At 43.0% G+C, this 25420-nt stretch overlaps 1 protein-coding gene across 9 annotated transcripts in view; it reads left to right on the forward strand.

Annotated features, from left to right (window-relative positions):
- Window positions 1–25420, forward strand: part of TMEM268 (transmembrane protein 268) — a 31113-nt gene that overhangs the window by 5046 nt on the left and 647 nt on the right. For 3 of the 9 annotated variants that reach the window (XM_056540014.1, XM_056540016.1, XM_056540019.1), the window contains exons 2-8: window positions 9135–9295; window positions 11522–11619; window positions 15968–16075; window positions 19091–19240; window positions 19326–19436; window positions 21774–21845; window positions 23652–23837. In XM_056540014.1, coding sequence (XP_056395989.1) covers window positions 9226–9295; window positions 11522–11619; window positions 15968–16075; window positions 19091–19240; window positions 19326–19436; window positions 21774–21845; window positions 23652–23837 — 795 coding nt within the window. In that variant the 5' untranslated portion in view covers window positions 9135–9225. The other 6 variants (XM_056540021.1, XM_056540020.1, XM_056540015.1 and 3 more) reach the window with 6 other exon arrangements.

The raw sequence follows: 25420 nt of genomic DNA on the forward strand, positions 1-25420 counted from the left end.
CAATCAGATCGCTTCTTTCACTTTGCAGAGGCCTTTTCAAAAATGAAAGAAGCGATCTGATTGGTTGCTGTGGGGAACCCAGGAACTTTTCCTATGCACAGGTTTTTATAAATCTCCCCCCATAGTTTTACACGGCCGCTTAAGTGTCCACCAGACCAGCGACCATATTTGGCATAGCCCTAACGTTTGCGTAAATGTTAGCGGGAGTGGGTGGAGCGGGCGGCAGTGGAACCTACACATTGCAGGAGCGGGTAATAATGGTCAGAAATTTATCAGGATGGGGCAGTGGCTGGAATATAGCCCCACACAGGGCTTTTATACATGTTACAGTACATGTCTGACATAGTGTGAACAGAGCTTTACCGGGGTACATTGTTTCCAAGATGGAGAAGGAGTCTCCGCTGAGATTACGAATAGTCCCTGTCCATGGGAATAACCCCCCCTCCCCCCCACCCACCCACCACCACCACCACCACCACCACCTTTCTCCCTCCAAAGATCACAAAGGGGGTAAAGATATAGGGGGAGATTTATCAAAACCTGTGCAGAGTAAAGGTTGCCCAGTTGCCCATAGCAACCAATCAGATCGCTTCTTTCATTTTTCAAAGGCATTGTTAAAAAAGAAAGCCGCATTCTGATTGGTTGCTATGGGCAACTGCACCACTCTTCCTCTACACAGGTTTTGATGAATCTCCCACATAAAATTGGTATCTGGATCAGACACACTTGGTCAGTCCTATTCACTGATATTTGATATTTTTAGCATTTACACCAGGATAATGCGGCGTAAATTACAGGGTTATCGCTTATTAGTCCGTGTATATAAGGGCAATAGATCCGATCAATAATCTGCATTCATACATTCGTGACCAGAACTAATAGCATTTATAATGTTATCACACACAGAGTACTATGCTTTTATGTATAACAGCGATTTCCCAGAGAACGCACATTAAATAGGCCAAATTCCTAGAAATTCGTGGTCCATTTAATGCGCCTGTTTTACTTGAAAGTAAGTGTATAATTATATTATCTCGTATCATCCTTTTCTCAATAGGTTCTATTTTATTTTTATTTTTTAAATCAACTGGCTCCAGAAAGTTAAACAGATCTGTAAATGACTTCTATTTAAAAATCTTAATCCTTCTAATACTTATGAGCTGCTGTATGCTCCAGAGGAAGTTGTGTAGTTTTTTCCAGTCTGACCACAGTGCTCTCTGCTGACATCTTTGTCCGTGTCAGGAACTGTCCCCATAGCAAACCTTTCCTGCTCTGGACAGTTTCTGACACAGACAGAGGTGTCAGCAGAGAGCACTGTGGTCAGACAGAAAACTGTGAAGTTGATAAGTACTGAAAGGATTAAGATTTTTACATAGAAGTAATTTACAAATCTGTTTAACTTTCTGGCACCAGTTGATTTAAGAAAAAAACATTTTTTTCCCCAGCGTACCCCTTTAAGCCAATATAGTGGTCCTGCAGTAGTCATAATGTCGCAATAACTTCTTAGCAGTGCTCCCCTGTAGCGGGCAGTAGTGTGAGGGGCTCCCAGAAGTGAATAGAGCGGAAACAGCTGGTGACATCACTTATCAGCGTCAGAAGATGAAGTGTGGAGATTTATATACACCAATGTTTCCCAATCAGCGTGTCTCTGACTGTTGCAAAACCTTCGGCTGTCCGGGAGTTGTTGTTTTGCAACAGCTGGGGGCATGCTGTTTGGAAAACACTCATGTATATACCTCTAACTTTTCCTAATGTGGTGTTGTGGTAATGGCGGGGTGTGAGGTGCAGGAAAGATGGTATTACCCTCGGGGCAGATGGTATTAACCACGTGTGTTCGTGACGCCAGGGTGAAGTTAAGCCTTACCCACCCAAAGGTATACCGCTGGATCCTAGGCTAGGCACGGGAGGCAATGAAGACACCGACGCCAAGTTACGGAATAACAGTAGCTTTACTGGGGGTAGACAGTTGTTACAGTCTATGCAGTACAGCCAGGGCCCAAGGAGGTGACCAGTGACACAGAGACCTCATTAGGCTTGCTGGGACTTGTAGTGAACAGGAGAATTTATTGCAGGCCACGCTGGATAGACAACAGACTTGACTTGACTGACAGGGCTATGACGTTAGCCTACAATGCTCTGGACACACACAATGAGACGTTTTGACTGAACTGGACCTCAGGAACAAGAGAGTGAGGCTAGCTCCACCCAGGGCTTATATGGGGAGACTAGCAGGGAGCCTATAGGTCACCTTTGGGGTCAGCTGGTCACTAGTACCTCCTGGGTTACAATTACTGTACATGGTGAATTTATTAAAAGTACATCACACAATATAGTATACAACTTATATACATGGGGGATACAACTGCAGGGATCCCTGGGGACACTGAGGGACACTCCCTGACAGGGCAGGAGGGTACGGGGAAACATCATCCCGTACTGGGCCACCACAGTGTTACCTGTTTTTACCTGACAATAAATATTTATGGAAGAGCAACTTATTCCGTTGTGCTGGACGTATTTCTGTGCCGCTGGTAACTCTGACAACAGTCCGTGCACTGACCCACTTGCCAAGGAGCTATCGTGCTGTCTTGGTTCTGATAGAGCAGAGGTATGTATCACTCTGACTTAAGCTAGGTTCAGACTACGGAATCTCCGGGCAGAAAGATTCCAAGTTCCGCCTGCGCTGACTGAATTAGTCGGCGCTAGGACCGCGCGGACACTGCAGTCTCCTATAGACTGCTATGTGTTCCGCTAGGATTTCCGCCTGAAGAAAGAGCAACCCCTTTCTTCAGGCGGAAATTTTCTAGCGGATTTTTCATCTGGATTTTCCGCTTCACAAATTCCGAAGTGTGAATTTGTGAACGGAAAACCATTCACTACACTATGCATTATAGTAAGCGGAATTTCTGCTGGAAATTTCAAATCGAAAATTCCGGCGGAAATTCCGTAGTCTGAACCTAGCCTTATTATAAAACTGGATCAAGCTCTGCACCCGGCCTAATATACACGGGCTCCACATCACCCAGAAATACCGCACCTTGTGACTTCATAAAACTAAGGACGGAGACGCAGCCTGTAATAAAATATACTCTATTTTTTGCCGTATAAGACGCACTTTTTCTTCCCCAAAACTGGGGGGGAAAAGTTGGTGCGTCTTATATGGCGAATACACACCTATCTGGTCGATCCCTGTGGCCATCAACGGCCGGGACCCGCGGCTAATACAGGACATCACCGATCGCGGTGATGCCCTGTATTAAAGGGGTAGTCCAGTGGTGAACAACTTATCCCCTATCCTAAGGATAGGGGATAAGTTTGAGATCGCGGGGGTCCGACTGCTGGGGCCCCCTGCGATCTCTCTGTACAGGGGCCGTGCTCTCCGGCCAGATAGTGGGTGTCGACCTCCGCATGATGCGGCGGCCGACACGCCCACTCAATACATCTCTATGGCAGAGCCGGAGATTGCCGAAGGCAGCGCTTCGGCTCTGCCATAGAGTTGTATTGAGGGGTCGTGTCGGCCGCCGCTTCGTGCGGAGGTCAACACGCCCCCTTCCCGCGGGCTGTCGGGGCTCCGTACAGGAGATCGCAGGGGGCCCCAGCGGTCGGACCCCACCGCGATCTCAAACTTATCCCCTATCCTTAGGATAGGGGATAAGTTGTTCACCACTGGGTCACCACTGGACTACTCCTTTAACCCTTCAGACACAGCGATCAAAGCTGACCGCTGCGTCTGAAGTGAAGATAACACTAACCTGGCTGCTCAGTCGGGCTGTTCGGGACCGTCGTGGTGAAATCGTGGCGTCCCGAACAGCTTACAGGACACCAGGAGGGACCTTACCTGCCTCCTCGGTGTCTGCTCCGTGCCGGGATCCCCTGCATGGCGGCGCTCTCCTTCGACGTCATTACGTCGTCGCGCACGCCGTCCCATCATCCAATAGGAGCGGTGTGCGTAGCGACGTGATGGCGGCGACGGAGAGCGAGGATCCCGGGGAAGAAGACGTCCGGAGCGGCAGGGACACGTGAGTATTACCTCCTATACCAGTGGTCTTCAACCTGCGGACCTCCAGATGTTGCAAAACTACAACTCCCAGCATGCCCGGACAGCCAACGGCTGTCCGGGCATGCTGGGAGTTGTAGTTTTGCAATATCTGGAGGTCCGCTGGTTGAAGATCACTGTGACCTATACTTTACATTGTATTCTAGATTTTCCTCATTTAAAATTGGGTGCGTCATATGCCGGGGCGTAAAATAGGGCGAAAAATACGGTACATGTCATATAATTTATGGGTTCAACCAAGCAGAAAAAGTAGAATAAAAAGGCAATTATAAAATACACTACACATAGCCAAGTCTATTCTAGTTAGCGTGACTATTTACAGCGCGGTTTATTTATAGAGTGGCGGCACTATTTCATTTTCTATTTCTATCTGGTACTGAATTATCGTCAATGAAGAAACACGTTTGTCAGCAGAATTTACTAGCCGGTTCAGCGTTTTAATTGTCTCCCGCATTCACCCAGAATCCTTTGCAGACTGGGTAGTTGCCAGGTGATATAATACGGTAGTTTTTTTTTATGTTGGGGCCGGGAGTAATGCCGGCTGAACAGGGCCACCTTGTGACGATAGGGGCGGAGGGAGGGAGGGAATGGTGACTGTGCAGGCATCGAAGGGTTACAGAAGGGGCGGAGACCTGTATAGGCTGCACTACTGGCCTGATGGCTATAGAAAGTAAAAGGAGGAAGACTACCGCATAAATTTGTTTACACCGTATGTATGTGTATATATAGGACGGAACGGGCGCGCTTCCTGTCTTGTGACTATTACACAATGGCTGGGGCTGCCCTGTCACCTCCTTGTTACATTTCGGATGAAGCGGCAGAAGGCTTAGATGTAAGTGCAGGTGGATATAGAAGCCTCCAGACTATTCTTACAAGTGTTTCGCTTACTTGTTCCTATTTTGCAGACGTGAAACTACAGCTCGCAGCTGCATGCTGGGAGTTGTAGTTTCACGACAGCTGGCGAACCGCAGGTCAGAGTCCCCCCCCCCCCCGCTGTAGAGGCTTCGGTTTTACCCTAGAAAGCTCTTTATATTCCCCTTTCTCTGTATTTGCTCCTTGTTTCCTAACTTGTTTCTGCTTTAAGTAGTTGTGTAAGTTGTTTTTTTCTTTTTTATGTTTTTTTTTTTTTATGTTTCTATTGTTTGTTGTATTTTGTTTTTTATTTTAGTGTTTTATTTTTGTTTGGATTTTGTTTACTTTGTTGTTTTTTTGTTTGTATTTTATTTTTTTTTTTTTTGATTTTTTTTGTCTGTTTTTGTTTTTAATTATTTTTTTTGCTGAAGTTTATTCTGTTTTACAGAAAAACTAAACCAATTAGAACAAGTGGGTAGAGCAATAAATGATAACCCCCATATACATTCCGACTATTGTAGGTTATCAAAGTATTGCATCAATCGGTGTTTCCCAACCAGAGTGCCTCCAGCTGTTGCAAAACTAGAACTCCCAGCATGCCCGGACAGCCAAAGGCCAGTGTTTCCCAACCAGAGTGCCTCCAGCTGTTGCAAAACTAGAACTCCCAGCATGCCCGGACAGCCAAAGGCCAGTGTTTCCCAACCAGGGTGCCTCCAGCTGTTGCAAAACAATAACTCCCAGCATGCCCGGACAGCCAAAGGCCAGTGTTTCCCAACCAAGGCACCTCCAGCTGTTGCAAAACTGCAATGCCCAGCATGCCCAGACAGCCAAAGGCCAGTGTTTCCCAACCAGGGTGCCACCAGCTGTTGCAAAACTACAACTCCCAGTATGCCCGGACAGCCAAAAGCCAGTGTTTCCCAACCAAGGTGCCTCCAGCTGTTGCACAACTACAACTCGCATCATGCCCAGACAGCCTTTGGCTGTCCGGGCATGCTGTGAGTTGTAGTTGTGCAACAGCTGGAGGCACCCTGGTTGGGAAACACTGGCTTAGATCATTTATGCAATAAAATAGAAACCTAAATGAACAAGAACAAGTCGTATTACTAGTAGGAATAATCCTATATAGTTCAGATGTAATCTACAGAGCTATTTGTAACAACACAGGATTAGTCGGCTCACCCTCTGTTCGTCTTTCCTCGGGCACGCCCTGACTTCTTGGTAGTGCTGCGAGTAGATTTTAAGAAAAGGATTGTCAAGCATTCCAGGGATTCCCGTAAAACTTCACATTTCTTAGAAGTCCATCTAAGAGCACGGTAGTACAAAATGAGCCACATGAAAAGTAGAAAGGCTTAACGTGTTTCGGAGGTGGGTTACCCCTTAATCATAGTGCTTGTGATTAAGCATAACCCCCCCCCCCACCCTCAAAACACGTAAAGCCTTTCTACTTTTCTTTGATTTGTTTTGTACTACTGTACTTTTCATATGGACTTCTAATTAAAAGGGAAGTACTATGGGAATCCCTGGAATGCTGGACAATCCTTTTTCTTAATAAAGTACTAATAATTCAAAGTTACCCATTCCGTAGAAATTTAAAGGGGTACTCCGGTGTAAAACTTTTTTTTAATCAACTGGTGCCAGAAAGTTGAACAGATTTGTAAATTACTTCTATAAGTAAATCTCAATCCTTCCAGTACTTATTAGCTGCTGAATCCTACAGAGGAAATTATTTTCTTTTTGAAACACAGAGCTCTCTGCGGACAGCACGAGCACAGTGCTCTCTGCTGACATCTCTGTCCATTTCAGGAACTGTCCAGAGCAGCATATTTTGCTATGGGGATTTTCTCCTACTCTGGACAGTTCTTAAAATCCAGAGTCCAGAGTAGGAGAAAATCCCCATAGCAAACATATGCTGCTCTGGACAGTTGCTAAAATGGACAGAGATGCCAGCAGAGAGCACTGTAGCCATGATGTCAGCAGAGAGCTCTGTGTTCCAAAAAGAAAAGAATTTCCTCTGTAGTATTCAGCAGCTAACAAGTACTGGAAGGATTAAGATTTTTTAATAGAAGTAATTTACAAATCTGTTAACTTTCTGGCACCAGTTGATTTAAAAAAAAAGTTTTCCACCGGAGTACCCCTTTAAGGTAGTTGTGAGATTGCGTTTCTAATATTTTTATTCTATTTCACATAAAGCATTAAAGGGGTACTCCACCCCTAGGCATCTTATACCCTATCCAAAGGCTAGGGGATAAGATGTCTGATCACGGGGGGGGGGGTCCGGCCGCTGGGACCACCGCGATCTCCAGAACGACACTGAACATAATGGCTTCGGGCAGCTATGGTCGTGACATCACGCACGTCTATGGGAAGGGGCGTGACGGTCCTTTGGATAGGGGATAAGATGTCTAGGGAAGGAGTTCCCCTTTAAGTTCTGCACTTCCGACATGTGAGGGGAGGAAGGGTCCTTCCGAAGGAGTTATATAAGTTTTGACAACTCGACACCCGAGAGGGGTTCAGTGTTTTCTTCATGCTAATAAAGCTCATAGATCTGGTGGCGCTTACTGCTCCTTTTATACTGTATTGTTAAAAAGCAGAAACAGAGCTGATTTCTTCCAAAAAACAGCATCACCCCTGTCCTCAGGTTGTGTGTGGTATTACAACCTAGTTCCATTCACTTCTATGTAACTGAGCTGCAATACCACACACAACCTGAGGACAGGGGTGGCGCTGTTTTTGGAAGAAATCAGCAATGTTGAAGAGAGTCTTCTCTAGCTCCTGGCGTCACCTTTAAATGTAATTCTGTACAGATCACTTTCCAGCAGAGAGCACTGTGGTCAGACTAGAAAGAACTACACAACTTCCTCTGTAGTATACAGCAGTTGATAAGTACTGGAAGGATTAAGATATTTAAATAGAAGTAATTTACAAATGTGTATAACTTTCTGCCACCAGTTGATATAAAAACATTAACACTTTTATTTTTTATCCTCCAGAGTATATAGATATATATATAAGGTATAATTCCAACTTAAAAAAAACCTTTGTATGAGGTTGGAGACATATAAAAGTAGTGTCAGGCCGGATAGAAGTTTTTAGATGTCATATTATGGCTCCTTATAACTCTGAGGTTATATGGAGCTGTACTATATTCCTGTGTCTTATCACAAGGCAGGGTTTTCCAAACAACGTGTCTCCAGCTGTTGCAAAACTATCACTCCCAGCATGCCCAGACAGCCAAAGTCTGTCCAGCCATGCTGGGAGTTGTAGTTTTAAAACAGCTGGAGGCACCCTGTTTAGAAAACACTGCCCCAAGGTCTAAAGAGGCTTCACTACCCCTGGCAAGCTTATGGGACCAGGGATGTCTGCCGTTGGTCACTGACTAGTAGGGCAATGTTAGAATCAAACTTTCCCAGCATGTTTTTTTTACTTGTAGATAACAGTAACAAATACACATATTGATTAATTTATATATATATACATATATATATATATATATATATATATATATATATATATATATTGTAAATGCTAATATATATCCTCTGCATGGTATCTTTGTTGACTTGTGGACATCAGTAACAAATAAACATATATATATATATATATATATATATATATATACATATATATGGGATGAGTATTTAACTCAGGGCGAGTTCACCACTCCTGGTGTGACGGTGCTTTCAAGGGCCACTAAGCACTCCGCAGGCATTCTGGGTAGGGGAATATGCAAATCAGCTCATTACATCACCTTCTCAGGCAATGTTCCCTGGTATCAACTTAGCTCCAGTTACGGAATATAAAAAGCTAATCGGGATTAATGCCAAGCCAGAACTCTCTCTCCAGAAGGAAAGAGCACCCATCTGCAGACAGCTGTTTCAGGGTTTTTGCCCCTCGTCAGTACAGAACAGGGGGATCTGGCTTGGCTGAGATGAGGGGCCTTAGACCAACTAAATATATATATATATATATATATATATATATATATATAAATATATATATATATATATATATATATGTGTGTTTTATATATATAATAATAAATATTCTCTGTATGGTATCTTTATTGACTTGTGGACAATAGTACCAAATATATATTTATTTATATGTTGTAAATGTTAATATATATTCTCCTTATGGTATCTTTATTGACTTGTGGACAATAGTACCATATATATATATATTTATATGTTGTAAATGCTAATATATATCCTCTCTACAACCACAGCTGGTCTTTCGGGAGCAGGAATGACCCTGGAAGGACTTGATTTCTGCTGAGACCAACAACCATCTCCCTATTCTCCTCCACTAATGGTACAATGACCGGGACTGATGGGGGCGAAGGTCCCGGAATTGACACCCCAGAGCCGGTGGTCACTTTACATTCAGGTGAGAGATGTGATCTGTGTATACGGTGACAGTATGCCGGCTCGGTGTCATTCTTCATAACATAACAGCCTACCGGAGAGCACGGAAATCAATACATCCAACAACATAAATTTCAGCTCTTGTCGGTCATTGATGCCGCCAGTCACAGGGAATTAAACTCCTTGGTTGGCTGGAGACCGTACAGGACCATTATTCTCACTTATAGCGGCCTCAGCACCACCGGAGATCATCAACTCTCCAGATAATCCTTGATCCTTAGGGGCACATGTCATCACATGGTAGAAGCATTGTGCTGGGTGGTTATAGTTTTTTTGAAAGATTTCACTCTCTACAATAGTGTTTTCCAACCAGAGTGCCTCCAGCTGTTGCAAAACTACAACTCCCAGCATGCCCGGACAGCCGTTGGCTGTCCGGGCATGCTGGGAGTTGTAGTTTTGCAACAGCTGGAGACACCCTGGTTGCGAAACACTGCTCTACAAAGTCCTCCAGAAAGGTGGACGCGGAGGGCCCGTCCTCCATTTGTACAGAACATGTACATGTCCAATTTTAAAGTGTACCTGTCATATCACAGAAAAAAAAATTATGCTTCTATATGTTACTCACTAGGTCGGGCAGATGCTTTACATGTCTTTTTATGTGTCTAGCTTCTGTATTTGGCTCTACAAATCCCTCTGTTCTGTTGCCCACTCATTCTGACATCCACTGCTCAGGAAGGGGCGTGTCTGAGGCAAGCACTGGGCCTGCCCCATTCATTCACTTCCTCCCTGAATCTGCTGTGCTGTGCTGGTTCTCTTCATCCAATCACTACAGGCTGCTCTGTAACCCCCTCCTCTCTGTTTTAGGACAAGAAAACGTATGTATTTCCTTTTTATAGACATCATGGCTGATTTAAAAAAAAAGAGACCACTAGGGGTCCCCATGCTATACACAACATAATCCTGTCTGGCTGCAGCATCATCTTTGTCCTAGCTGAAGCACAGGCTGGGACAAAGTCCAGGAAGTGAGGATGGGACTAGCAATCATCTGTGCTCACTCCTGTGCTGTCTATCAGACTCCTTTCTGAAAACAGAGAGGAAGGGGTTACAAAGCAGCCTGCAGTGATTGGATGAAGAGACCCAGCACAGCAGACTCAGGGAGGAAGTGAATGCACGGTGAGTGAGGGCAGGCTCAGTGCTTGTCTTGGACACACCCCTTCCTGAGCAGTGGATGTCAGAATGAGTGAGCAGCAGAACAGAGGTATTTGGGAGCCAAATACAAAAGCTAGACACATAAAAAGACATGTAAAACATCTGCATGAACTAGTGAGTAACATATAGAAACATTATTTTTTATTTGGTGATATGACAGGTACACTTTAAAGGCGTATTCCAGTATAAGAAAAAAAAAAATATGTTGCTGTGGCTGGGATAGAAATAAAAAATGATACTTACCTACCCCAGTCCTCTGCTGCTCTTCTCTTCTACCTGTATACACATACACACTGTACAGCATATAGGCAGTCCATGGTTTGCTGCCAATGTAATATAAAGTGATACTTACATACCCTGATTCCCTACTGCTCTTCTCTTCTCCCTGCTTCAGAGACAAAAGGTTGCAGCAGGACCTGCCCACTCAGCCAATCACTGGCCAAAATGGGACACCGCTATAGCCTGTGATTGGCTGAATGGGCAGGTCCTGCCCTGAACTTTTGTCCCTAAAGCAGGGAGAAGAGAAGCGCAGCGGGGAATCAGGGTATGTAAGTATCACTTTATTTTACATTGGCAGCAAATCATGGGGGGTTGGACTGTCTATATACTGTACAGTGTGTATGTGTCTATATAGAGATATTTATATATATATATGTATAGTTAAAAAATAGATTCAGTGCAGCACTCCATAAAGTGAAAAAAAAAATTTTATTCCATCAAAAAAACGTGTAAATGTAGCTACTTTTACAGGTTTTTTAATTTTTTTCACTTTATGGCGTGCTGCACTGAATCTATTTTTTTTACTTATGCTGAAGAATTGGTGGACTTGATTATCCCAGCAATAAAACAACAAAGTCATTTGTAATTTTTACAGTTTTGGTGGATTTTCAGATGAATGCGCTTTCGCTCTTTTATTCCTTTATGACACATGATGGATTAACCCCGGTGTGACTTTTTTCTCTATTACAATCAATGCAACCGTCCGGATCTTATCATTTACTAATCTATTAAAATGTTTTTATTTTTTATTTTTTTTCAGGTCTTTACAATGGAAGATTATTGACCGTCCTGCCCTACACGTCAAGAGCTGAGCAGACTGTACAATGCCTCCAGAGGCTCCAGGATTGTGGCATCCAGGTACCGCAGACGACCCCGTTCACAATTAGTGATGAGCGGCAGGGGCCATATTCGAATTCGCGATATTTCGCGAATATATTGACGATTATTCCACCTATGTTCGCGAAATTCGCATATTTGCTACATTCGTTCACTTTTTTTCAATGCGAAAATTCGAAAGGAAAATTTGCATGAAAAAAAAAACGAATATTCGTCATTACGGATATATTGCACTATATTCTAAATATTCGCGAAATTGCGAAGTGCCGATATTAGCGATAAAAATTTTCATTACGAATATTCATGCTCAACACTATTCACAATGTGGCCCAGGAGTGATCAGATGGGGGCTTGCTGCTAGAATTAGAGATGAGCGAACTTACAGTAAATTCGATTCGTCACAAACTTCTCGGCTCGGCAGTTGATGACTTTTCCTGCATAAATTAGTTCAGCTTTCCGGTGCTCCGGTGGGCTGGAAAAGGTGGGTACAGTCCTAGGAGACTCTTTCCTAGGAATGTATCCACCTTTTCCAGCCCACCGGAGCACCTGAAAGCTGAACTAATTTATGCAGGATAAGTCATCAACTGCCGAGCCGAGAAGTTCGTGACAAATCGATTTACTGTAAATTCGCTCATCTCTAGCTAGAATCCTTAGCACTTTCGGCTGAATGGGCGTTCTTATCATGTGATGATGGCTGGGAAAAAAACACAATGGTGGGTTATTTACACAGAGTAGCTTTCATAGAGGGGGGGTTCTGATGGGGAGGGGGCCCTCTGTGTCAGTGTTTCCCAACCAAGATGCCTCCAGCTGTTGCAAAACTACAACTCCCAGCATGCCCGGACAGCCGAAGGCTGTCCGGGCATGCTGGGAGTTGTAGTTTTGCAACAGCTGGAGGCACCCTGATTGGGAAATTCTATTAAACCAGACAGAGGATGCAAAACATAAATAGGTCATGTGACCACCCCTTGGGGAAAAAAAATAATTATTAGGACATACACAGCATGTACTGTTCTTCCTTTGAAGTAGCTCGTATCCCCTGGGTCTCCGGTTATGCGTCACATTTAGGTTTATTTTGTTTTCTATGTATTTGTGCCATATGGGAAACTAGAAGAATCATGTTTGTGATGTTGATGTTTATATCAGAGCTTCCAGGGCTCTTATTCTGTTAAAGGACAACTGTAGTGGAACACTTTTATATATGCCCGTACACGGGCCTCAAAAATAAACAAAATAAACTCATACTTACCTTCCTACGAGCCCCCGTTGGTCCGGCACAGGCCTCACGGTCCGGCAGTGCTGACCTCATTCCACTTCCTGGGGACGGGGACGCCGCAGAACGATCGGCGTATCACCGGCCGCAGCGATGTCTCGCCCCGGCCTGTGATAGGCTGAGCTCACTGTCATGTAAGGAGCTCTGGCTGGCTTCTTACATGACAGTGGGCTCAGCCTATCACAGGCCGGGGCGGGAAATCGCTGCGGCCGGTCCCCGTCCCCAGGAAGTGGAATGAGGTCAGCATGAGGCCTGTGCCGGACCAACGGGGGCTCGTAGGAAGGTATGTATAAGTTTATTTTGTTTATTTTTGAGACCCGGGCACAGGAATATATAAAAGTGTTCCACTACAGTTGTCCTTTAACATCTGAACGGTCAGGACCCAAGACATAGGCCCTGATTTACTATTGTAAACCCGACATGTTTTGGCAGGTTTTGTGACAAAACTCGAAAAAGGGGCGTGGCTGTTGGGAAAGTGGGTGTGGCAACAACATTTTTTACAAAAAAAAAAATACATATTTACCACAGAAAACGTGGTGGATTTGAGCTGAGGAAAATCCCACAGATCAGAGCATGTGTAAAAAGAGAAAAAATGTAGGGAAACCTTAGTAAATACCTTGGAAAATAAATTCAAGGGAATTAAAGGGGTATTCTAGGAAAAACCTTTTTTTTTATATATATATTAACTGGCTCCGGAAAATTAAACAGATTTGTAAATTACTTCTATTAAAAAATCTTAATCCTTCCAATAGTTATTAGCTTCTGAAGTTTTCTGTCTAACTGCTCAATGATGATGTCACGTCCCGGGAGCTGTGCATGATGGGAGAATATCCCCATAGGAACTGCACAGCTCCCGTGACGTGAGTCATCAGAAAGCAGTTAGACCGAAAACAACAACTCAACTTCAGAAGCTAATAACTGTTGGAAGGATTAAGATTTTTTTAATAGAAGTAATTTACAAATCTGTTTTACTTTCCGGAGCCAGTTGATATATAAAAAAAAGTTTGGGCCTGGAATACCCCTTTAAAACCCACAAAGAAAACTACACAACACTCTTGGTTAATCAGGGCCATGATATAGCTGTGGATAGGAGATAACTAAAGTCCTGAGGGATTCTGAGTAAATTTTGGACCTATGCTCCACCCACAATTCTTCACGTTACTGTATTTATTAGCTAAAAAGGCATATTGATTGAGTCACATTATACATTGACCCCCCCCCAACCTACGATGGCCCCAAAATACGATCATTTTAACATACGATCACTCTCAGAGGCAGCATCAACATACAATGCTTTTGTATGTCGGGGCCATCGCATAAACGGCTATCCGGCAGCGCAGACTGCTTCAGCTGCCACCGGATAGCCGTTTACGGTGCCCTGTGTGGTCCGCTGACAATCACTTACCTGTCCTCGGGGGTCTGGCGCGTCCTCTTCAGGATCCTCTGCATCGTCGGCGCTCTCCATCGACGTAATCACGTCATTGCACACGCCGTCCCGTCATCCAATAGGAGCAGCGTGCGTAACGACTTGATGGCGGCGACGGAGAGCGCGGATGCCGGGGACGCGGCGACAGCGATGGAAGGTGACATCCAGGGCAGTGGTGACGGTCCGTAGCGGCGGGGAGAGGTGAGTACAACTTTCAATACCAGTGGTCTTCAACCTGCGGACCTCCAGATGTTGTACCATCGTATGTTGAGGGATCACTGTGTATGTGTATATATGTATATATATATATATATATATATATATATATATATATATATATATATATACACACACACATACTGATAATTCCACAGCTCTCAGAGTTACAGGTTCTCACTATAGAGAGCCAGCTGTGTATGGAGTCTTACAGAGACTTGAGGGTTTCTTTAAAACTTAAAAGGTAACTCCAGAAGAAAAATAAATGGTTTCAAATCAACTGGTGCCAGAAAGTTATACAGATTTGTAAATTACTTCTATATAAAAATCTTTATCTTTCCAGTACTTATCAGCTGCTGTATGCTCCACAGGAAGTTGTGTAGTTCTTCTTCTGGAGCATACAGCAGCTGATATGCTTTAAACTTAAGGGTTAAGATTTTTAATAGAAGTAATTTACAAATCTGTATAACTTTCTGGCATCAGTTGATTTGAAAATGTTTTTTCCCCTTGAGTACCTTTAAGGGGCTCTGTAATGGGTCAGACACTGACTCCCAATAGGGGGCACTAGAGAGTTTTCTTTCTCCTACAGGAGAGCATATTTGCCCATGGAGCTTTGTCTGTAAGACTCCGTACACCAACAGGATCTCCTTAAGGGCGGGTTCACACCACGTTTCTGCAATACAGTTCCCGTATATGTTTTTGATGTGAAAACCGTACGGAACCGTATTGAAAACCGTATACATTGACTCTCCATTGAAAGCCGTATGCCAAATGTTGCATCCGATTTGCGTCTTGTACCGTGTTGTCTGTTTTTTTTTCCCGTGGCCTACCACGTTTTTCATCCGGGTGAAAAACCATATTAAACCGTATAAATATATATTTTTTTTAAATGGGAGTCAATGGAAACCGTAGAGAACTGTATGTTTGTACGGTTTTTGACTTTGCACAGTTTTTTTTCTTGGAATTTCAATCAAACAAGTGAAACTTTATTCATAATGGAGTAAAAAGTTAAAAACGGATGCAACCGGACATCATTTTTCAAACCGTATACGGATTAAAATTTGTACACACGTTTTGATACAGTTTAGTCCGGTTTTGAGGAATCTGTTTTTCATCAAAAAACCTGATACGGGAACTGTATTGCACACGGGCGGATTTTTTTGCGGGTTTTCCGCTGCGTATTTGAAAGTGGGCGGGCTATTCTCGGTTGTCCGCAGCAGATTTTTCCGCGGCGGAATTTACGCTGCGGAAAATCCGCCGCAAGCCCCATTGAAGTCAGTAGGGACTGCAGCGGATTTTCTGCAGCGTAAATTACGCTGCGGAAAATCTGCTGCGGACAGCCGAGAAGAGCCCGCCTATTTTCAAATACGCAGAGGAAAACTCACAAAAAAAATCCGCCCGTGTGAACGCACCCTTACAGTCACTGTTCTCAGCAGTTTCCTTGTTTCTCTCCGCAGGTCCCCGTGCAGCAGTGTAAAGACTCCCTACAGATCCCGGCTCTCATCCCCGAGGTTCACAGATACATCTTCTTCAGCTCTAGAGGCTTTGTTATAATCCTGGCGATGGTAAGTGACAAGTCTTTGTGCCTCTGGCAGAATAATACACTTTGTTGTTTACTGAGAAAGTAGAAGTGAACGAGCTGCTCTTCGTTTCGAGACGATCGGTATAATGTGAACTGGCACTGAGCAGCTCTGGGCTCCCGGATCAAAACCGTTCATTGTACACCAGCGTTTATAGCGGGATATTTATTTTCTCAAGTTTAGATTTATTCTGAAATAATTCTTATCAGAGAAAAGAAAACTCCATTAAAAAGTGTGCCGCCCCCCCCCCCCCCCCCCCCCCCCCCCCCCAGGATGATCAGCTGGCGATCAGCGATGGGGTCCACTGCCAGTATCCTCAGCTGTGGCCCCGCTGCAGATTCTTATGGATGGCCGTTCTTGTCATGTGAGGAGGGTTCGGAAAAGAGTTGTTCATATAGAGCTCTATAGGGTTCATATGGCAGTGTTTCCCAATCAGGGTGCCTCCAGCTGTTGCAAAACTACAGCCGATGGCTGTCCGGACATGCTGGGAGTTGTAGTTTTGCAACAGATGGAGGCACCCTGGTTGGGAAACACTGCCATATGGCGTGATAGGGCATATGGGAAGCAGAAGTTCTTAGGAGGTAACATCCTAATTCGTTAAAGGGGTACTCCATTGAAAAATGTTTTTTTTTTTTTTTTATAAATCAACTGGTGCCAGAAAGTTAAACAGATTTGTAAATCACTTCTATTAAAAAATCTTAATCCTTCCAGTACTTTTTAGGGGCTGTATACTAAAGAGAAATCCAAAAAATAAATGCATTTCCTCTGATGTCATGACCACAGTGCTCTCTGCTGACCTCTGCTGTCCATTTTAGGAACTGTCCAGAGCAGGAGAAAATCCCCATAGCAAACATATGCTGCTCTGGACAGTTCCTAAAATGGACAGCAGAGGTCAGCAGAGAGCACTGTGGTCATGACATCAGAGGAAATGCATTTATTTTTTGGATTTCTCTTTAGTATACAGATTTGAAAATAATCTTAATCCTTCCAGTACTTATCAGCTGCTGTTATGATCCACAGGAAGTTTTTATTTTTGAATTTCCTTTCTGTCTGACCACAGTGCTCTCTGCTGACACCTCTGTCCATTTTAGGAACTGTTCATAATAGGAGCCAATCCGCATAGAAAACCTATCCTGCTCTGGACAGTACCTAAAATGGACAGAGGTGTCAGCAGAGAGCACTGTGGTCAGACAAAGGAAATTCAAAAATAAAAGAACTTCCTGTGGATCATAACAGCAGCCGATAAGTACTGTAAGGATTAAGATTTTTTTTTTATAGAAGTCATTTACAAATCTGTTTAAATTTCTAGCACCAGTTGATTAAAATTTTATATTTTTTTTTTCCAGTGGAGTACCCCTCTGCTGACCATTTTAGGAACTGTTCAGAGCAGGAGAAAATCCCCATGCTGCTCTGCACAGTTCCTAAAATGGACAGCAGAGGTCAGCAGAGAGCACTGTGGTCGTGACATAAGAGAAATCCAAAAAGAAAAGCATTTCCTCTGTAGTATACAGCCCCTAAGAAGTACTGGAAGGATTAAGATTTTTGAATAGAAATAATTTACAAATCTGTAACTTTCTGGCACCAGTTGATTAAAAAATTTTTTTTTTTCCCGTGGAGTACCCCTTTAAGCATTTGTATCGTACAATTGAAAGATGGAAGCTGGTGGACAGTTCAGTGGAGATACAGGAGTTATGCTCCACTTCTGACTCTATAGCAATACCACCTGATAGGGGGCAAACCATTTGGCCAGACTATGTATTATGTTGCAACTACCACACGTAAGCGAGACAGTGCCCACAGTGTTATCAGGACGTAACGCACCGAGGTCATTAGCCACCGCGTTTTGTCATGGTTGCCCACATGTGGCAGTCGAAACATAGTCCTCTTCCCTACAAACTGTGGGGAGGCTATCAGGTCATGTCCCCATGGAGGTAAAATTGGAGTGGAGCAAGTATGTAACTTCTTAGATCCAAGGACATCACTTTTAAATGGTCACTAGCCTTTCAGCACATACCTAATTAGATACATGAAACTTAATGAAGAAGCACAAAAACTCACAATTCACTTAAAAAAAAAAAAGACAGACTTGAGATGTTTTTTCAATCAAATGGTGCCAGAAAGTTAAACAGATTTGTAAATTACTTCTATTTAAAAATCTTAATCCTTCCAGTACTTATCAGCTGCTGTATACTCCAGAGGAAGTTCTTTTCTTCTTGAATTTCTATTCTGTCTGACCACAGTGCTCTCTGCTGACACCTCTGTCCATGTCAGGAACTGTCCAGAGCAGGAGCAAATCCCCATAGCAAACCTCTCCTGCTCTGGACAGTTCCTGACATGGACAGAGGTGTCAGCAGAGAGCACTGTGGTCAGACGGAAAAGAAATTCAAAAAGAAAATAACTTCCTCTGGAATATACAGCAGCTGATAAGTACTGGAAGGATTACGATTTTTAAATAGAAATAATTTACAAATCTGTTTAACTTTCTGGCACCAGTTGATTTAAAAAATATATATATTTTCCAACGGGGTAGCCCTTTAAGGATCAGCTCACTGAGAGTTGTTGCCCATAAAAGTTCGGGGAGGAGGAGGGAGCAGTGGAGTGATGCAGAAGCACATGGACAAGGCTGTTGAAAGCTTTAGTTCTTGTATCTAATCCCAGTGCTGGATTCACAGCTTACACTGCTCTGTACTCCTCTATAATGTCTTACATGCTGCTCATTCTGAGAGTGTGCTATGGAGATATAGAGGGCAAGATTCTCTCTTTTGTTTGTGCAATGTATGCGGGGGGGGGGGGGAGGCATCATAGAGGTCAGGATTAACCCATCAGGTCAGGGACTTTCAGAGGGGATAACAAGTAAAAAAAATGCCATTTACACATTATATAATGGGCAGAAATAGAGCCACTCCTAATGTACACACACTCTAGCTTATCCTGAAGGGTTACCTAAAATGACAGGTATGTCTTGTTCTAACTGCTCGTGATTCCTACATTCCCTTCTAGGTCATATATACCTCCATTTGGATCAATCTCTACTCCACTGCACAGATATTCTCCAATGGCCATAGCTGGGTGACCAGTATACCCGTCACCATAACCGCTGCCGTTGTCACCATTGTGGTTATCTATGCCATCAACAAGCACCAGAAGAAGGTGAGGGTGACCATCTGAGATAAGAGGGGGGGTACATTCTACAAGAGTCTACAATATCTCATTAATCCTCTCTCCATCACCATAGATAAATGTCAACACCGATATAAGACTGGCGGCGGCCAACGAGATCTTCATGGAGTACAATGTCCTGTTGGGTCTCAGCGACCGATCGAGAGGTTGTCACATTGTTCCTTCTGTATCCTTCACCTTGTTATGATAAATGCTTCACGGGAATGGAATTCACACTCACCATTACTAGTCATACAGCGTCATTTGTTTTATTCAAGCACAGCTGCATCTATGTGTTACTGTAACTAGGTCATGTGATCACCAGTCTGACTCAGTCTTCCTGTGGACTACAGGGTGACATCATCCCCTACAGACCCCTCCCAGCTTCATCTGCTATCTTTATGGCACTGTTTCCTAACTAGGAGGCCCCTAGCTGTTGCAAAACTACAATTACCAGCATGCTCAGACATCCGAAGGCACCCTGGTTGGGAAACACTGCTCTATGGAATGTGGATATATAGTAGTTATACATGTCCCCTCCAGCTCTATCTATATACTGCTGCTGTTATTTCTATGGGATCTGGATATATAGTAATTTTACACGTCCCCTCCAGCTCTATCCGAAAACTTCTGCTGCCTTCTCTATGGGATGAGGATATCTACTATATATCCTGATCCCATAGAGATAGCAGCAGTATACAGATAGAGTTTGAGAGGAGGTCTATAACTACTATATATCCAGATCCCATAGAGATAACAGCAGCAGTATATAGATAGAACTGGAGAAGGAGGTGTATAACTACTATTTATACATCCTCTCCTCTAGCTAAATCTGTATACTGCTGCTATCTCTATGGGATCAGGATATATAATAGTTATACACCTCCCCGAGTTTTTTTTTTTTTTTTGTGATTTTCTCCAAATCATGGCAAAAATTGAGATATTGTACCGCAATTGGGCAAAATATGGTAAAAAAGTAATTTTTATGAGAATGTTGGAAAATTGGTGCAAAAACAGACAAAATGTCGTAAAAGAGTGTGGACAAATACTGTACAAAATCAACATTTAAACACAGTCTAAACTTAAGACTTTATATCTTCATAAAACACCTCAATTGTGATCACGGGTCAAATCACTTTCTCCTCACGGCAATATTTCTCAAAAAAACACACTTTGAGGAAGAAACCGCACGAAAACTGAACAGAGCGAAATGACCCCCTCCCCCCCCCCCACCCCCCAACCCACTTATGAGTCTGAGTTCACCTGGGTGATTTCCAGCACTGGCAGCCTGATGAGATGATCAGCTGCAGTAATCGAACACCACACCATCAGCTAGCGGATTAATGGGAAATGTAGGCTACATTACAAAACCTATGCATTTGTAAATGAAACTGGAGCATATCCCATGCCTGCCACATCAGCAAAAAAAAAGGCGAGCAAAAGGGCGTACACAAGAACCTCTACATTATTTCTCTAAAAAACGCACTTTAAGATAGAAACCGCATGAAAACTGAACAGAGCGAAATGAACCCCCCACCCACTTACGAGTCTGAGTTCACCTGGGTGATCTCCAGCACTGGCAGCCTGATGAGATGATCAGCTGCAGTAATCGAACACCACACCCTCAGCTAGCAGATTCATGGGAAATGTAGGCTACATTACAAAACCTATGCATTTATAAATGAAACTGGAGCATATCCCATGCCTGCCACTAGAGATGAGCGAATTTACAGTAAATTCGATTTGTCACGAACTTCTCGGCTCGGCGGTTGCTGACTTTTCCTGCATAAATTAGTTCAGCTTTCAGGTGCTCCGGTGGGCTGGAAAAGGTAGATACAGTCCTAGGAAAGAGTCTCCTAGGACTGTATCCACCTTTTCCAGCCCACCGGAGCACCGGAAAGCTGAACTCATTTATGCAGGATAAGTCAACTGCCGAGCCGAGAAGTTCGTGACGAATCGAAAATGTAAATTCGCTCATCTCTAGCTGCCACATCAGCAAAAAAAGGTGGAGCACAAGAACCTCTACATTCTCTATTAAAAAAAAAAAATATATATATATATATATATATATATATATATATATATATATATATAAAAAATATATATATTATATATATATATATATATATATAATATATATATATATTATATATAAAAATAATAAAAAAGAGCAGCAAGCATTCCGGGATTATTATTTTATTATTGTTATTTTTATTTTTTTCCTTATACATATTTATGTGTGTAGATGTTTGTGGTTTATAGCGGAAAAATAAATTTCAATTATGTTGTTCGTACCATGGTCGGCTATAAAAATCCTGACTATTCGGGTCACTGACGATAAAGAATGCGAAACCCGATAATCCTCCAGCAGCACTTAGCAAAGTAAAATGATTCTGTAGATTGTAGAGGTTCCTGGATGTCAGAGTTCACAGCATGGGCTCAGCACTTACATAGAATGATTTAGGCACGAAGCAGAACCTATTTACCACATCAAATAAAATATTTCCTTAAATTCGTCATCCAGCTCTGCTTCATATACTTCCATTTGTGGGGCTGCCACCAGAAACTAACCCAGCGCTTAGCCAACATGAGTGAGGTAAGAAGAAACTGCAGTCTAGACCCAGTGTTTCCCAACCTAGGTGCCTCCAGCTGTTGCAAAACTACAACTCCCAGCATGCCCGGACAGCCATCGGCTGTCCGGGGCATGCTGGAGTTGTAGTTTTGCAGCAGCTGGAGGCACACAGTTTGGAAAATACTATGAGTAGAGCCCTGCGTGGGAATGTTCATTAAAATCGGCACTCCTGTTTCAAACCAACCAGTGGCAGAAAGTTAAACAGATTTGTAAATTACTTCTATAAAAAAAAAATCTTAATCCTTCCAGTACTTATCAGCTGCTGTATGCTCAAGGGGGAAGTTGTGTAGTTCTTTCCAGTCTGCTCTCTGCTGCCACCTCTGTTTGTGTCAGGAACTGTCCAGAGTAGAAGCAAATCCCTTTAGCAAACCTCTCCTGCTCTGGACAGTTCCTGACACGGACAGAGGTGGCAGCAGAGAGCACTGTGGTCAGACTGGAAAGAACTACACAACTATCTCTGGAGCATACCGCAGCTGATAAGTACTGAAGGATTAAGATTTTTAACTAGAAGTAAATTACAAATCTGTTTAACTTTCTGGCACCAGTTGATCTGAAAACATTTGTTTTTCACCAAAGTACCCCTTTAAAGGGGTATTCCAGGAAAAAAAAAGTTTATATATCTATATCTATCTCTATCTCTCTATCATCTATCTATCTATTAATCTACGGTATCTATTAATCTAATCTATCTATTAATCTATCTATCTATCTGCTCCAGAAATTTAAACAGATTTGTAAATTACTTCTATTAAAAAATCTTGATCCTTCCAATAATTATCAGCTGCTGAAGTTGAGTTGTTCTTTTCTGTCTGGCAAAAGTGCTCTCTGCTGACATCTCTGTCTGTCTCAGGAACTGCACAGAGCAGAAGAGATTTGCTATGGGGATTTGCTTCTACTCTGGACAGATCCCGAGACACGTGTCATCAGAGAGCACTTAGACAGAAAAGAACAACTCAACTTCAGCAGCTCATAAGTACTGAAAGGATTAAGATTTTTTTACTAGAAGTAATTTACAAATCTGTTTGACTTTCTGGAGCCAGTTGATATATAAAAAAAAAGTTTTTTCCTGTAATACCCCTTTAATCCCGCTTTCTAACCATTACTGCTCACTCCTGTGCTTCCAATCCTGTCCGCTCCCATTTACGCAAAAAAAAAAAACACCACCTCTGGCTTCCTAACCCCTTTAACACTATGCCACAGCTTTCCCAAGTTCCTGAATGCCACCTCTGCTTAACAGTAACCATGTGGCCGCCATTGCAGGGATTATTCTATGATTTCTGAAGTTCGCCCGTGAGAATATCTGCCCGAGCTTTTCCATGCTCCTGAATGGCATATCTGCTTCAGAAAATATATATTATTCCCTGCAATGACGGCCGCGTGGTTGCTCTATTAAGCAGATGTGCCATTCAGGAGCCTGGAAAACATGTGTATGACACTCAGACCCTGTAATGACTCTTGACTCGACTGTTATCGTTACAGGGTCTGACTGTCACACAGCTATAAGCAGATTTGCCATTCAGGAGCCTAGAAAAGCTGTGTGAGACAGCTCTTGCGTGACAAATTTGCACCACTATAGAAATGTCACTACAAAACTACATCTCCCAGCATGCCCGCACAGCCGAAGGCTGTCCGGGGCATGATGGGAGTTGTAGTTTTGCAACAGCTGGAGGCACTCTGGTTGGGAAACACTGACATATACAATCGATAGCTCTAATGTGGAATTGTGTTTTTTCTGTGTACGGTTTCTAATATGGCTTTATATATATGCAGAGTGACCTCAGAATGTTCTTGGACCAGCTATTTATCTTCATAGAAACCCCTGCTGACCCTGCATTGGCGCAAGGTGGTCATGTGGACAATACGACAGAAGAGAGCCCCCTGCTGGCCAGTGGTTCCAGGCAGAAACCTGTTCTGTGCAACAAGAAGATTCCACTTATTCCTCGTAGTCATCCAGAAGTGAGTGAAATGGAAAGTAGTTATAATGGATTAGTTAAAGGGGTTCTCCACCATAAGGTGATTTTAGTACGTACCCGGCAGGCAGTAATGGACATACTTAGGAAGGATCTGCGCTTGTCTTGGGGATAAATGGCTATGTTGTGAGATTACCATAACACTGTGACTAGCTTTTTATGAACTGGTATTTCCTGTTTGAGTTTTCTTCTTTTGCCTACAAATCCCAGAATTCCACTTTCCTCCCTCCCACACATCAGCCACCCCACCCATTGAAACATAAATGAGCTGCATCCATTCAAAAGACCTGTGGTTTTCAATCAGGGTGCCTACAGCTGTTGCATTAGTTGCAGATTGATCCCTCCACCCATTGAAGCAGACAGGCTCCCTGTCATCAGCTGACTAGTGATGTCAGGTCTCGGCCGCAATTGCAACCTGAGACAACAGTCATTTTGTATGCTGATAAAAATAAATATTTGGGGGAAAATCACAAGAATTGTGAGAAAACCGTCACACACAGGTACAAACACTATATTATGAACTACACTAACTTTACAGCCCCTGTAGTATAAGACAAAAGCGCTCGCTCGCGTGACATCTTCAGCATAAGAAATTATAAATAGGTGAGCCAAGGGTTAACCTACCTAAAACGGTTGTGCAAATTCCAATAATAATAGATTCCAATACCGCTCCAAACTCCACGAAGGATAATAGGCGCTGCCAGTAGGTGATCCAGGGGTGATAATAAAAACGTATTTTATTAAAACATGCTACGCGTTACGAAACCGGACCGGCTCACCTACTGGCAGCGCCTATTATCCTTATGGAGTTTGGAGCGGTATTGGAATCTTTACAGCCCCTGTAGCATAGTCAAATAAAATAAAAAATCCTGGAATACCCCTTTAATAATGTCTATGATTCGCTTTAATGGTCACTGTTATTTCAAACAACTTCTCTCCATGAGATTCCTAACATATTTGTAAATCACTTCCTTAAAGGGGTACTCCACCGGAAAACTTTTTCTGGTGCCAGAAAGTTAAACAGATTTGTAAATGACTTCTATTAAAAAAATCTTACTCCTTCCAGTACTTATTGACGGCTGTATGCTACAGAGGAAATTCTTTTTATTTTGGATTTCTTTTCTGTCACGACCACAGTGCTCTCTGCTGACACCTCTGTCCATGTCAGGAACTGTGCAGAGCAGGAAAAAAAAAATCCCTATAGCAAACCTCTCCTGCTCTGGACAGTTCCTGACATGGACAAAGGGGTCAGCAGAGAGCACTGTGGTCAGACAGAAGGAAATTAAAAAAGAAAATAACTTCTTGTGGAGAATACAGCAGCTGATAAGTACTGGAAGGATTAAGATTTTTTTTTAATAGAAGTAATTTACAAATCTGTAACTTTCTGGCACCAGTTCATAAAAAAAATAAAAATAAAATAAAATAAAACGTTTTCCACCGGAGTACCCCTTTAAATTGATAGTTAGCAATGCAGCGTAATTCAAACCTCCACCCGCGCTTGTCCTGCAACTCACAGTCTCATAGCTCGGTTGAAACTTGTCCCAGAAATTGCGCTGCATGTGTTTTCCT

This window comes from Hyla sarda, chromosome 9 (assembly GCF_029499605.1).
Source record: "Hyla sarda isolate aHylSar1 chromosome 9, aHylSar1.hap1, whole genome shotgun sequence".
NCBI classification, from domain to species: domain Eukaryota; kingdom Metazoa; phylum Chordata; class Amphibia; order Anura; family Hylidae; genus Hyla; species Hyla sarda.